The 13,771-nt window shown below is 40.5% G+C and overlaps 1 protein-coding gene across 1 annotated transcript; it reads left to right on the top strand.

Annotated features, from left to right (window-relative positions):
- The first annotated feature begins 2,417 nt into the window (after positions 1-2,417).
- Positions 2,418-9,500, top strand: LOC124654749 (ubiquitin carboxyl-terminal hydrolase 18-like). Its single transcript, XM_047193741.1, has 11 exons — positions 2,418-2,492; positions 3,864-4,617; positions 4,712-4,788; positions 5,617-5,702; positions 5,782-5,944; positions 6,998-7,118; positions 7,240-7,397; positions 7,753-7,837; positions 8,088-8,300; positions 8,581-8,642; positions 8,735-9,500. Exons 2-11 carry the CDS (start codon positions 4,060-4,062, stop codon positions 9,402-9,404), a joined length of 2,193 nt encoding a protein of 730 aa, XP_047049697.1. The 5' UTR covers positions 2,418-2,492; positions 3,864-4,059; the 3' UTR covers positions 9,405-9,500.
- The last annotated feature ends 4,271 nt before the right edge of the window (positions 9,501-13,771 follow it).

Below are 13,771 nucleotides of genomic sequence, written 5' to 3'. Positions count from 1 at the left end.
CCGTTACGGTCGCTCCTTGATTCGTCAAGGATTAGTTTAATATCTGCAATAGTTAGGCCTTACAAAGGGTTGGAGGATCCAGCGGCATGCAGGGTGTAGTTTGCTGCCCCTAGACAGGACGTTCCGAGGATCAACCTAGTGTTGGTTTTTAGGCCTTGTCTAGGGCTGGCTTACGTTTACCGTGCGTGAGCGCGAGGCCCAATCGTGAGTAGGATGATCCGATTATGCGGTGAAAACCCAGATCGTCGTGGATCTCATACGCTTTATCATGATCAAGCAGGACCACCATATATTCGGCCACCTCGGACGAATCATGGGTGGATCGGCTCCATGAGCCGATTCACAGGACAACCTGAGAGCCGATCGAGGCTCGTATTTAACGTGTACGTGTGTGCCCCTGCAGGAAACTAAGCGAGGCATCATCCACACCTTCCCGACCGGTATAGGTCAGGTGGCACGCCCTTGCAATTTGCATCGGCGCGCGACCAGGAGGCTTTGCGGACCGTCGCTCTGAGGGACTGGGGCCAGCCGCAGCCCTAGTTGTTCCCGGCTCTACGGTGTTGACCAGTCACTGCCCGCCGGTGGGTTTCTGACGTCAACAGCACCGTAGGTGTCAACCACCACTGCTCAGCCCGACCCAACGGCAGATCCGCGCCTCCTATCCCTGCCGTCGATCCACTACCTCTTGTTTCTACACATTGCTCTACCCTACCCGTCGTTCCCATGCACGAGTAGAGGTGGCGGTCGGCAAGCACCACCGGCGGAGCCTCGCGTGCAAGCAACGGAGCGGGCGCAACGCCCCCGGGTACCCGCGTGCGAACAGTAGCCCCGAGCAACACCGATGGAGCGGCACCATTTGAACTCCAGCAGTCAGCGGGCACCTCCTACTCCACCCCACGTCTGTTGTTCGAGTGAACCTTTTGTTTTTAGGTTGGGGGAGAGATGGGGTAGGATAGAGATATGGCATGCGGTTCCATTTAGTTAGTGAGACGGTGGTTATTTTCGGCCTGGATCATTTTTTCCCCGGTCTGCCGAACAACTCCAGGGTTTGATTTAGACCAAAATTAAATAGTTTAGGGTACAAACGAACATGAATTTAGAGTTGAGGGTTCATACTGCCAAACCACTACGAATTCAAGGTTTGAAATAAACTTTTTCCTTTAGAAAAGCCAGTGATATCACTAGGAGGAAATCCTGCTAAAAAAATGGAATGGCTAGGGAAACGATACTCGTCCTTCCACGTTCTTAATAAGGTGCGCCGTTTTTATACGCCCAAAACATGGATGACACGGTCATATAGTAGTGTCAGCATCATGGGCAAGACTGACGTGAACTGGTCATAATGTTAGTATAAAAATGATTTAGCTCTACTGTCATGCATCAGAAAAGATGACGCAAAGAGCTTGAACAGTAACGTGGCCGCAGGCAGATTCAGAACAACAGACTGAATATACGCGGCAATTCGAGCGAGAGCAAATTTGCTCGGATCTTGTTGCAATTTCTGGAATCGCAATGATACTGCCATGATGATTTGATCTCGAAAGCAATCACCATTTCCGTCGCTGGAAGAACCGGCCGCGCGAAACGGGGTGGGAAAAATCCAGTCTTTCCCGCGAGACCCCTCTCCTCAGCCGCACGCGCGCGCCCGCATCGGACGGCCCGAAAGGCCGCCAGCCGTCCGTCCAGCCGTCCAGCCGGTGACAGCCAGCACGGCCGCCGCCGCGGCGCCGCCGGGCGGAGTGAAAGAAAAAGGAAAGAGGAAACTGCCGTTACCAGCGCCGCCTCCTTTGGCCGCTTCTCCACCCCCTCACGTTTTCCACTCTCGCGCAGCAGCGCCGCGCGGCCTCGGCGCATTTCCGCCGAATCCGACGCCAGCGCGCCGGCCGCATTCTGGAGCCTTCCTTGGCCGCTGCTGCCGTTACTGCTCGCGGACGGCCACAAAAGGGGGGCGCGTCGCGTGCGTGCCCCCAACCCTACCCTACCTCACTCTCTCCGTGGGCGCCCCAACACCAGGCGGAATTCCGTGCATGCGACCTGCGGCGGCGGCGGCGAGATCTTTGCGCGTGACCGGAGCTGATGGCGTCGCTGGTGGCCGCGCTGGTGGCCGTCGCGGTCGTGGCGCTGGCCACGGCGGCGTGGCGCTGGCTGCAGTGCGAGGGCGACCGGAGGGACGAGCTCGAGGAGGCCAGCAGGCTCGCCTGGCTCGCGTCCGAGGACCTCCAGTACGCGGAGCCCGAGCCGTACGACTACGCTAACCACGGCCCCTTCTGGCGCGCCGCCGACATGGCCGACGCGCCCCTGTGGGCGGCGCCGGAGGCCCCTCCGCCGCCGCGGGTCCAAGTCCAAGAGCAGCAGCATCAGGAAGCGGCCGCCACGGACCCTTCGGCGCCGGACCCATTGACACCGGCAGCGACGGGTAAGAAGGGGTCGTGCGCGGTCTGCCGCAGGCAGACCTCCTTCAGGTGCAAGCGCTGCAAGGGCGTCAACTACTGGTCAGTGCGATCCCGACCCGTCCTGCTCTTATTTTCCGATTCAAGTTCATGCCGATTATGTATCTGACCAGGTGCCGTGAAATTTATCCGATTATTCCAGTCAAAAGCTGACATGATTGGTTTTTGTGCTACCCCTGTCATCGGGCTTGTGCTCTGGAATATACAGTGTGTGTTCCCGATAATCATCTGCTGCCTAGAGCATGACAGAAATGCTGAATGTTTTGCCCAACACAGGCATGCCTGAACCTGCGTTGCCTGGGCAATGCTTGATTCCCAGTAGATGCACCAGCTTACTATAAATTTCACTTGATCAACTTGGATCCAGTTTAACCTGACCATGGGCGCTACTTTCAGAAAATTACTCCCCGGAACTAGAGTCGGCGCCCATATCAGGCGCGCTCACATTTGAAATCATCGAGCCCATTTATGCGGTCCAGTTCAGTAATCCTGTACAATGAAGAGCTACTTTGTTGAAAGCCAGATACTCTAATTGGGATGAAAGGCCACTTTTTATGTCAATGCTGGCACTGACCAATGTTTCCAAATTATGGGATTGGTAGAATTTAGCTTGGGCACTATGTGCAGACGCTCACATGGAAAAAAAAAATGCCCAGAGACCATCTTCAATAATGCATATGGCTTGCAAGCCAACTACATTATTTAGAGGACCCATTGTTTGTATTGTAGGCCAGTGTGGGATATGAAGTTCTGTTCTTGTCTTCTTCAGCTCAATTTATATCCCATATTCGATGGGAGACTAGGTTTCTGGTATTATATAAACTTGATTACTTCTCCAAGTCACCAACTGTCTAAAACGGTACATGAAAGAAAGAGATCCACTGGATCTCCGTAATCTTAATAGTTGTACAAAAAATTTGAACTTCATTATATGTGATGTATGTCAGTCTTTTTCCAAGAAAGTATATGTACATTCTTAGTATATTGGTTTTAACAAGTTTTTTTTTATAGTATATTGGTTTAGCCGAATAGTTAATGGCCTCAAATTCTTAGGAATGACTATTCCATTCGCTAAGTATGCACATCTTTGAATTTCACTAACATTTATGGTTTTCATGATAATATTTTCAATACTTCTACCAAGTATTTAACTACATGAAATTGAAACCTGAAAGTTGCCTTCAGAGTTAGTACCTGCTCAGACAAATTCCTGCATAAATTACGAGTGGTAACTGCCTTGGTATGTTATTGATTCACATATTAGACTGTAAGATATATTGTATCTTGTACGGTATCAATCCAAGGAAGTTAGCACCCATTGTCCGAGCAGATGGTAATATTGTGTGTGGTATGAGGAATCCTACGGTATATACTATTCTACTTCCTTAAGTTCCCTCTTTTTTTTGGTTGCAGTACCTTCAAATGCCAGATAGCTCACTGGAGACAAGGACACAAAGATGAATGCCATCCACAAAGTGTTGATGCCAGGAAAGACGGTACAGTAAAAGCTTCTTCGGCGGAGAAAGGAGTTGAATGCAATAGCTCAAATGAAGAAAGTGTGGTGGCGGGAGTAGAGCCAGCAGTTAAAACAAAAAATTCCATCGCTGTTATGCCCGAATCTTCTAAGGAAAACTGTGTTGCAAAGTGTTTAAATGATGAAAGCAAGGAGATGCCCTTTGGGAAGGCATCCAACACCGCAGAGGCTTCTGAACATGACAACAATATGTTTACATTTTGTAGTGTTACAGAGCATACAGAATCTGCTGATTGTTCAAGTTTTCCAACTTCTGGTGAAGCTTGCAAAGTCAAGGGCGCTTCTGTTAGTGAAAATGGCTCTCCATCTCACATTCCAGCAGACAACTCTAGCTTGCAAGCTGATAGATCTGCTGGGTTAGAATCTGAAATGGAGCAATCTAGCGCACAAGCTCCTTGCATAGATAACATTAAAAGTTCTAGAAGTTTGCCATCATTGCCAACTATTGAAAAAGTTTCTTCCAGTCATGCTGGTGCACACTTCGCAGCGGGTAATCCATCTAAAAAGGCAGATAATCTTATCGAAACTTCCGCGAGATCGGAGAGCAGTGTTATGGTGCCAAATAATCTATCAACGGCGAAAAGTTTGATCACGCAACAAACTCCTCCAATATTTGTGAGCACATCTGAATCGGTATATCAAAATTGGATTGCTCAATTTATTATCTAACAGATACTGTTATGTGTTCAACCTAATGGTTATCTAAATGTGTCATAATCTTTTTCAGTATGAACTTTTCGTCAAGCTGTACAACTTTGAGAAGGTGGAGTTACATCCTTTTGGTCTATGTAACCTTGGGAATAGGTAAACAATTGATTAAACTGTGAAATATCTATTTTGGAACCAAGGGTGCTGAACATTCATGTGCTTTTATTAGGTGTATCCTATAAGTTATTATTTGGATAATGTTAATACCTATCACTATTGAACTATTTCCTTAGAAGACCTTCCCTAAAATATTATCTTATTGCTGTTTCATTTGAGCCCAGATGCGACAGTTTTATGAATGATTTTGTCGCACTAACATTTTTGACCTAGTCCACTTTAGTCATGCCTTTATGGGTAATATTATTTCAATACTTCTCTTGGGATGTGCTTCATGTATTTAGCGAAGAAATATTAGGTTCATTAGAATTTATGTTTTTCATATCAATATAGATGAAATCAAAGAACATGAAATATTATTAGTACTTTTCTTGTGATGTGCTTCATGTATTTAGTGAAGAAATATTATGTTCATTAAATTTACGTGGTTTTCATATCAATATGGATGAAATCAAAGAACATGAAATGATGTTTACTATAGTCAGTGGTTTCACTTTCTAGTCCTTTATTGTAACAAAACTTGAACTATAGTTTCTATTTGGACATAAATATTATTCAGGGTTAGAGCCCAGTGGCAGGGATTCACAACCGCTAATCGTGTCCGACACGAAAGGTCGTGGTGGACGGCGCACACTATAGCCCATGCATCATATGTAACATATTATGCACACTTTTCGATTTCTTATATAACTGATTGACGTTGAACATATTAGGCACTTCATGTCATGATTGTAAATAATTTATTGAATCTGAGTGTAGCGATTTAATGCTGTTGTTTCTGGCTAACCTTCTTTGTTTCTTTTACAGTTGCTACGCAAATGTTGTTATTCAGTGTTTGACATTTACACGACCACTTACAGCGTACCTTCTGGAAGGACTTCATTCAAAAAATTGTAACTTAATGCTAAACTTGTATTTCCTTGTGTTACCACACTCTTTTGAATTACAGTACATGACTGTTGCATTTTGTAGGTTCCAAAAAGGTATGGTGCTTTTTGTGTGAGTTTGAAAGACTCATTATGGAGGGTAAGCGAGGACAATCTCCATTATCACCTACCGGAATACTATCTCATTTGAGTGAGATTGGAAGTAGCTTTGGCCCAGGCCAACAGGAAGATGCTCATGAGTTTCTCAGGTGAGATTTTTCGTTCCTCATATTCTTGAGCTGAATTATATACCTCACCCTTCTACCTGTCATGCACTCATGCTATATCGGATGTGTGTTGTTGTGGGTGGTTGGGAGGAGGGGGGTGCCTATCTTATATTTGAACATATTAACGAAGCTTCTTCTATTGCCCTTCACACAGGAAATTATTATTTTCCTGTGACTAAAGTAACTGCTTCGCTGCTGCTCTACTAACATGTCTAATGACCATTTTTTTGAACAACGCGTTGAACTGGTCACTAGTTTTGACAGGGTAAACATTCTTTTGATATTTCGACTAGTGCAGGTGATGGTATTATCCCTTCTCTGCTAGTTCATGTTTGTAGAGGTGGTTATTCAGTATTAGCATTACAAAGATTATTGACATAGTTATGCAATGTTCCTCCTGCTCATTTAGCGCATGCACCTTGTCTTGTTTAAAATAGAAGGGAACTTGTTTTTTTACATTGAGAGATTTGTTGCAATCCTCCTAGATTGATCTATTGGCAAGCATAATTAGTATTCACATACCACAGAATCCAAATGCCACATGAACTCAGTTTGGATTGTTAAAATTGTGGATGCAAAAATTAGAACCCATCTTTTAAAAACAAGAAGGGCAAAAATGGGACTTCAAGGCTATTAATCTTGTGCTCTGCCCAGATAGGAATATACGTGGAGCTCAATAACCAACTTGTCGTGTATCTGTTTTTTACTCTATGGTGAGAAATAACCTACTTGTAGGAGGTTTTGGATCCTAAAACAATCTGTTCTTTTGTTATAATATTTTTTTGTTAGTACTAGGATTGTTTAGAAGTTGGAATCTTTACGGTTCAACATACAGCAGTGTAACTACAATATATTGCATAAACCAAACAAATTTGGTATCTGGCTATAAAAGTGTGTATCTTGCTTGTTAGATATCAGGCATTTAATCAAAGGGACTTATATTTACCCTTTTAGAATATGTCCTGTTTTAAACTAGTTAAGTTTTCTCACAACGAGTAGTGTTTTCATTGAACCACACTGAATGAAATTTAACAGGTACGCAATCGATACTATGCAATCTGCCATTATGAACGAATCCAATAAAGATGGTGGGCATGAGTTATCTGAAGAAGCTACACTGATGCAATTGATGTTTGGGGGCTATCTACGATCTAAGGTTTTGTCCCCATAGAGAGCGGAACTTTCCAAATTTTATGATTCTTGGGTGCTACTGTTGCATATATAGTATATAACAGCATCTTCCATTATCTATTAATCATTTAATCCCTTTTTCCTAGATCAAATGCACAAAGTGCAAGGCCAGTTCAGAACAGCGTGAACGTATTATGGATCTTACTGTTGAAATAGATGGGGCTATCAGTACCCTTGAAGACGCACTTCATCGATTTACATCTAAAGAAATCTTAGATGGTGACAATAAATACCATTGCATCAGGTTGGTTCATTTTGTTCTCTTGTTCGTTCTCTTGTTCTTTTGCTTTGTATATATTACATTCCTTGTATTTGTCACTCCAGATGACCAATTAAACTTTCAATTAAGAGTTCTATTGTGGCAGGTTGGCAGCTGATCTTGAAACAAAGCTGTGATCACTTTTATAGTAGCAATATAACACTAGCTCTTCTACTGAATTCACTCAACTGTAGGATTTGCGGTTGACCATCTTTTTATATCATTTATTTGCGAGAATTGTCTATTGGGTAAATTAATGTATCTTCTTCCGGTACTTGATGGTACCTAACCCTGGTTTTGCTTTGAATTCTGATACCTCAACTTATTTTTTCATAATCAGATGCAATTCATATGAACGTGCCAAAAAGAAGCTGACAATATCAGAAGCACCTAATATCCTGACTATTGCATTGAAAAGATACCAGGTATCGTTAAGAATATTATGTTGTTTTTCACCAGTCTGTGGACTCACGAAATTGTTTGTCCCTCCGATCCATAATAAGTGTCGGGGATTTGGTACTAAGTTAGTATAATTTTTGTACTAAGTTCCCGAAACTTGTTATGGATCTGAGGGAGTACATCAAATCATGCGTGCGTGCTGTTTTCTTGTGTTGGGTTTGGATCAAACTTTTGTAGTTTTGTTTTTGTTCATTATAGCTCCTTTTTCTTCAACAGTCTGGTATGTTCGGTAAAATCAACAAGGCCATCAGGTTCCCGGAGTACTTGAATTTGTCTAGCTACATGAGTACGACACATGATTGTTCCCCTGTGTACGGGCTATATGCTGTGGTTGTCCATCGTGATATTAATAATGCATCCTTTTCTGGTCATTATGTATGTTATGTCAAGGACTCACATGGGAAATGGCACGAGATGGATGATAGCCAGGTAAATAATACTTCCTAGATCCTCTTAGAACACCCTTTTGCATATCGGAAGATCATTTATGCTGATTATGTGCTGCTTATATCTGGAGTTCTGGACTTCTTTTCTAAATATCTAATCTAGTACTAGACCTCTTGTTGGAAACATTGACAGATGCAGATTTATTTTTCTTTAAACAAAAAACTTCTTTCCCAGGGACATATGTTAATACCATAAGAACGATTATCCATGTGCCGATGTGAATCATTTGTCCCTGCTAAGTACTCTTCCGCATTGTCTTTAGGTGAAACCTGTTTCTCTGGAAGAAGTTCACTTGAAGTGTGCATATATGCTGCTCTATGCGAGGTAAATACACCACTGTTATCCCATGTATGATGTATTGCTTTGTTAAATTTGTTGACCATCCTAAATTCTTTCACATTAAATACGTCGATCAGGTGTTCACCACGGGCTCCAAGCTCTTTAAGGAAAGTGGTTGTTCAAGACCCATCACGCAGAAAGAAAGCCAGCCAAACAGTAGATCCAGAACCAACTTCATTGGAAGGAGGCAGTTACCTGAGCAGGCACCAAGGTGGGCAATCATATACAGATCATATAGTGTATGACAACACCTACACATTGGATAAATTTGATGACTCATTGTATCTAGTATCAGAGTCTACAAGTCCAAGCGGGAGTTCTTCTATATTCAGTAAATCCGACGCAGGGTCAACCGGTACTTTGGGCAGCGATAGCACTGACAGCACAAGGAACTCAGGCAGCATGGAGGACTATGATTTCATAGTTGGAAGCTCGGATCAAATCAACCCGGTAAGCTCAGTGCTTATACCTGAGGAACACGAGCTTAGCTATTCGCGAAGGTCTAGCTTGAACCCTAGCTCCTCAACTGAATATGCGGATCAGGGTGAGGTTGAAAGGCTGCAACAGCTCAATCATAAAGCAAGCAGAGGGGTTTGGAATGAGGGTGGGGAAAACCTATCCGTGTTCTATCCTGACCAAGGTAAATACCCGGGCAGTCTTAGTATTAGTAGCAGAAGTAGTGGTAGTAGTAACAGTATTTGTAAGTTAACAGAACAAGGTAGCAGTAGGATGACAGCGGAGGTTTGATCATGGTTGGGGTTATTGTAGGTAGAAGGCTGAACGAGCCACAGTTTTCGGTACAGAGGGCCTGGGTTGTAGAGAAAGATAAATAATTTATCCTGTATAAACATGCCATTGCAATTAATAGAGGGGCAGTTCATAAAAACAAATGGTGTCTATCCTTCCATCGTCATGGTCCTAGTTGGGTGGACTACTGGGGTGGTATCAGTGCAAGGTATGCTCATCGCTCAAGATCATGCAAAGCACTAGCTCCCTCAGATCCATTAAAAATGTTGTGAGTTTAGTTCATTTTTAGTCAAAAATAAACTAAACCCATGACAATTTTTATGGATCGGAGGGAGTAATATGGTTTTTCGAAAAAAAATCGAATGTTTTTTAAAATGTTCATGATATTCACCAAATTTGATGATCTGACTTCATACATATCGGGACTTGGGAGAGATGAGAAACACAAAGGAGATGTCTTGCATTTTTCTTTTCTCTTTCAGTTTGTATAGTGTTAGGTTAAAACAATTTGGTTAGGTCCTGAACATGTTGGACACTACTAGATTCAAAAAAAAATCTGAAAAATATTCGACAGTAATTTGCATGATGTTACACAGCGAAAGTACTTTGCACTAGATACGATTGATACTCGATTAATTTCCCCCAGCAAGGACAGTTTCTCTTCTTTAGCTTTCCTTGCCAAAACATGCCCTCAGTGGCAGCCCAGCCCATCTTAAGTCTGCACAGGCTGGTCGGCAATATCTGTTGAAGTTTAACCGGCCTGGCAGGCCGTAATGAAGCAGGCCAGAGCCATCTGAAGAAGCCTTTTTTTTTGCCTTCAGTTCCATTTAGGATAGATACTTCTATTCTAAGGTCCAGTCTCTTGTAGATTTGCCCTAAAAAACACTCTAGTTTGTTGTGATTTTGCCCGAGTTATTTTTTTTCGAGGTTGGCATGAGTTAGTTTTAGATTTCCGAAAAACCAAAAAGATTTGATATTCGTGATTGTATGTATGATAAGTTGATAACCATGCCTTTTTTTTACTCGGATATTCCAATGTGTTTTTTACTCCCTCCATCCATAAATAGACCTCCAGATTTGTCTAAATTTGGATGTATCTAAACACTAAACAGGGTCTATATACATCCAGATTTAAACAAATCTTATACGTCTATTCATAGACTGAGGCAGTATAAGTTTCTAACATGGATGGCATGCCATTCATGTTCCTAAACTTTCATTTTGATTTCACAAGCCCTTAACTTTGGCATTATAATATTTTCTGCTCAGATTTTTTGTTCCTTTCACTTTATGTTCTCGGGCCAGCATATTAAGATAAAGGGCCCCTAAATTTCTGATTGCTTATCTGTTAAAAAGATCTAATTACATGCGTATTTTCTAAAAAAGTGTATTTCCATATCATAAAGTTTTAAAATTTATATCCAAAATATACTGAAATACCTATTTTCATTAACTTAGATGTTGCACTGTTGTCAATTGTTTAGATGCGTTATATGCATAGGGACATGCATAACTCTGAACTTGCTTAATCTGTTAAAAATATTTCATTACCTGCATATTTTGAAAAGGATGAGTATTTCGATATCATAAAAATTTAAAACTTGTATCTTAAATATACTAAAATACCTATTTTCATTAACTTAGATGTTGCACTGTTCTCAATTGTTTAGATGTGTTATATGCATAAGGACATGTAAGTGTCGACTCATACATGCTACAAATTAGCACCTAATTACTTGAAAGAGGCAAACCAAAATAATATTATTCTGTTACAAACCTCTTAAGCATAAGCACTGTGATAGCCCAGTGTGAACTGTGTCCCGCCACTGAAGTGTTAAAAAAATTAACAAACTCTATCACTCCCTCCCTATAGTTATTTACTACATCCTTCCCCAAAATATAAGACATACAACTTTCTTTTAAGTCTAACTTTTAAATTTGTCCAATTTTTACAGATATCAGCAACGTCTAAAATATCAAATCAACATCGGTAAATCAGTCACGAAGCATGTGTTAATAATGTACCTGTTTAGTATTATATATGCTATTTAAAAAATACTTGGTCAAACTTGCACAATTTTAATTTAGGGAAAAATTATATTCCTTGTTAATTTAAATTGCCTATTTTCTTTCCTGCATTGAGCACCATGCAGGGACAATGGTGATATCAGACTTTTAAAGTCTATGTGTAATTTTGAAAAACAAATGGGAGTTGGTTACTTAGTGGCACTGTACAAGCTCCAACCATAGCTCTTACATAATGGATCGACAGGACCCAATAGTTTACTGTTGACTTGCGCAAACATGTCATAAGTGTACATGTGGCCTGTAAATGTTTGTTTATGAAGTACCAAAGAGTACAGACTAATGGATGCCGAGTTACACGGAGTCCTTCATTTTATTTTGAAAATCATACTTCAATTCTAAAAAATTGGAAAAAGGCCATTCAAAAAATTGAAGAAAACATTAAAAAAAAATAAAAAAGTGAATATCATACTACTTCCTTTTTTATTTTAATTTTTGAAAGAAGACCATTAAAAAAATTGTTTGGAGGTAGCCAATGATTTTATTTTTATGTAGCCTAAAATACAGAATATTTCACATTGAGATTTTCACGCTTATAGTATACGTCTAGGTTTTCTTTTTATTAGATTTTATAACTTCAAAATATTATTTTCAGATTACTGAAACTGATCGGCTTTCATTTGGGGTTTCCAAGGACTAGAACCCTATAGTTTATGGAGCATATTTTACCTCGATTTGTACTTTCATTATTTAACCCATGTTAACCGATAGCAGCTAAGAAACATAACCGATGAGCTATGCATGGTTAAAATGCTATCAGGGCATTAGATTTTGTTGTGTGTGTTTATGCTTGGTCTTGCCATCCTCTTATCATTAAGACCACATTACTTGTGTAAGAGCTTGTTTTTCTAAAATTTAAGCAACATAATACTTCATAACATTTGCAAATATAAAATTGATAGTCAAGTCTATTTGTTATAGATTGTCACTGTCTCCAACCATGAAACACCATTTGTTTACAGTGGAGTAAGTGTCGTTTAGTTGTTTAGCATGGAAGGTATCCATTGGAATTATGTTGTGTTTAAACCCAAAAAAAAAATACCACATCATATGAATCCGACTGAAATCTTTAGACTTTCAAATTTACTAAATTAAACCCAAGAAAGGATCCAACACAAATGAATATCATGCTTTGTACGTGTCTACGCTCATGAAAATACACAAGGAAACAATATCACTTCTTAACCAAATAGAAACAATAGCGGAGTTGCAATTATGAGTATTTCCCTGTTTCATAATCACTTTATTTCTTTGTATGAACTTGCAGTTCCATGTACATCATGATGCACATCTATGATTTTTTTGCATAATTTTTTATTTTCTAAACTTTTGTAAACATAAGTGCATTTTGCAAAATAGGTTGCTTGTATCATATTGCACATCTATTAACTTAAACATTTTTATTGAAAGATAGGGAACAACCCTTTGGTTTATGATAAATGCCTCGAGGAGTATATACAAATTTAGGCCCCTTTTGAACAAAGGAAAAGCGAAGGAATTTTGGAGGATATGATTCCTGTAGGAAAAATTCCTATGGTCTCGTTTAGCACAAAGGAATAGGAATCTATTAGGTCTTGTTTGATTCAAATGAAAGCTATAGGAATTCTCTAGGATTTTTGTTTGTAGGATTTTTTCCCAAGGTGCACTGTTTTTATTTGTAGGATTGCAATCCTTAGGGCATGTTTGATTCAAAAGATTCTGAAACCACATGAATAGAAAAAACGCCGGAACACTATGTCATGGCATGTGAAATCCTATAGGAATATAAAACACAAGATTAGTGCAGTATTTGTTTGGTTGCACCACAGAAAAAGCGCGGAACTTTTTATGGAGATTGAGTAAATGTCATAGTTATCATAGACACATTGAAAATTTCCAAGAGGTCTAACCTATTGCTAGAAATCATATGGGATTGTATTATAGAAGCAATCCACGTGAATATTGGAGAGCTCAATCCTTTAAATGAAATTACCATTATAGGAAAAATTCCTATGGGTAATAATCCTAAAAGGTTCCTTTAAAAATCCTTTGAATCAAACAGGCCCTAACAAGTGCATAGGATTTTTTTTTTCATATAGGATTACATTGCACTATGTTTGGGAGAAAATTTCCATCTACTCAAACCTCATGTTACAATTCCCTTTTTTCTTGCAAGCCAAATACTACTTCAAGAAATATCCCGTAGGTTCTAAATCATGTAGGATTCAACTAAACACGACATTTTAATCCAGCAACTTTCCTATTCCTGTGCTCTAAGAATCTTGCGAATCAAACACGCCATA

Source organism: Lolium rigidum, chromosome 5 (genome assembly GCF_022539505.1).
Source record: "Lolium rigidum isolate FL_2022 chromosome 5, APGP_CSIRO_Lrig_0.1, whole genome shotgun sequence".
In the NCBI taxonomy this organism is placed as follows: Eukaryota; Viridiplantae; Streptophyta; class Magnoliopsida; order Poales; family Poaceae; genus Lolium; species Lolium rigidum.
Note: the sequence above shows the minus strand (reverse complement) of the source record. Positions and strands in the feature narration are given on the sequence as shown.

Coding starts and splice junctions, on each gene's coding strand:
- LOC124654749 (XM_047193741.1), top strand. CDS start 4,060: ATGCCCGAATCTTCTAAGGAAAACTGTGTTGCAAAGTGTTTAAATGAT. Junction 4,618..4,711: donor TTGTGAGCACATCTGAATCG/GTATATCAAAAT, acceptor AATCTTTTTCAG/TATGAACTTTTCGTCAAGCT. Junction 8,643..8,734: donor TATATGCTGCTCTATGCGAG/GTAAATACACCA, acceptor TACGTCGATCAG/GTGTTCACCACGGGCTCCAA.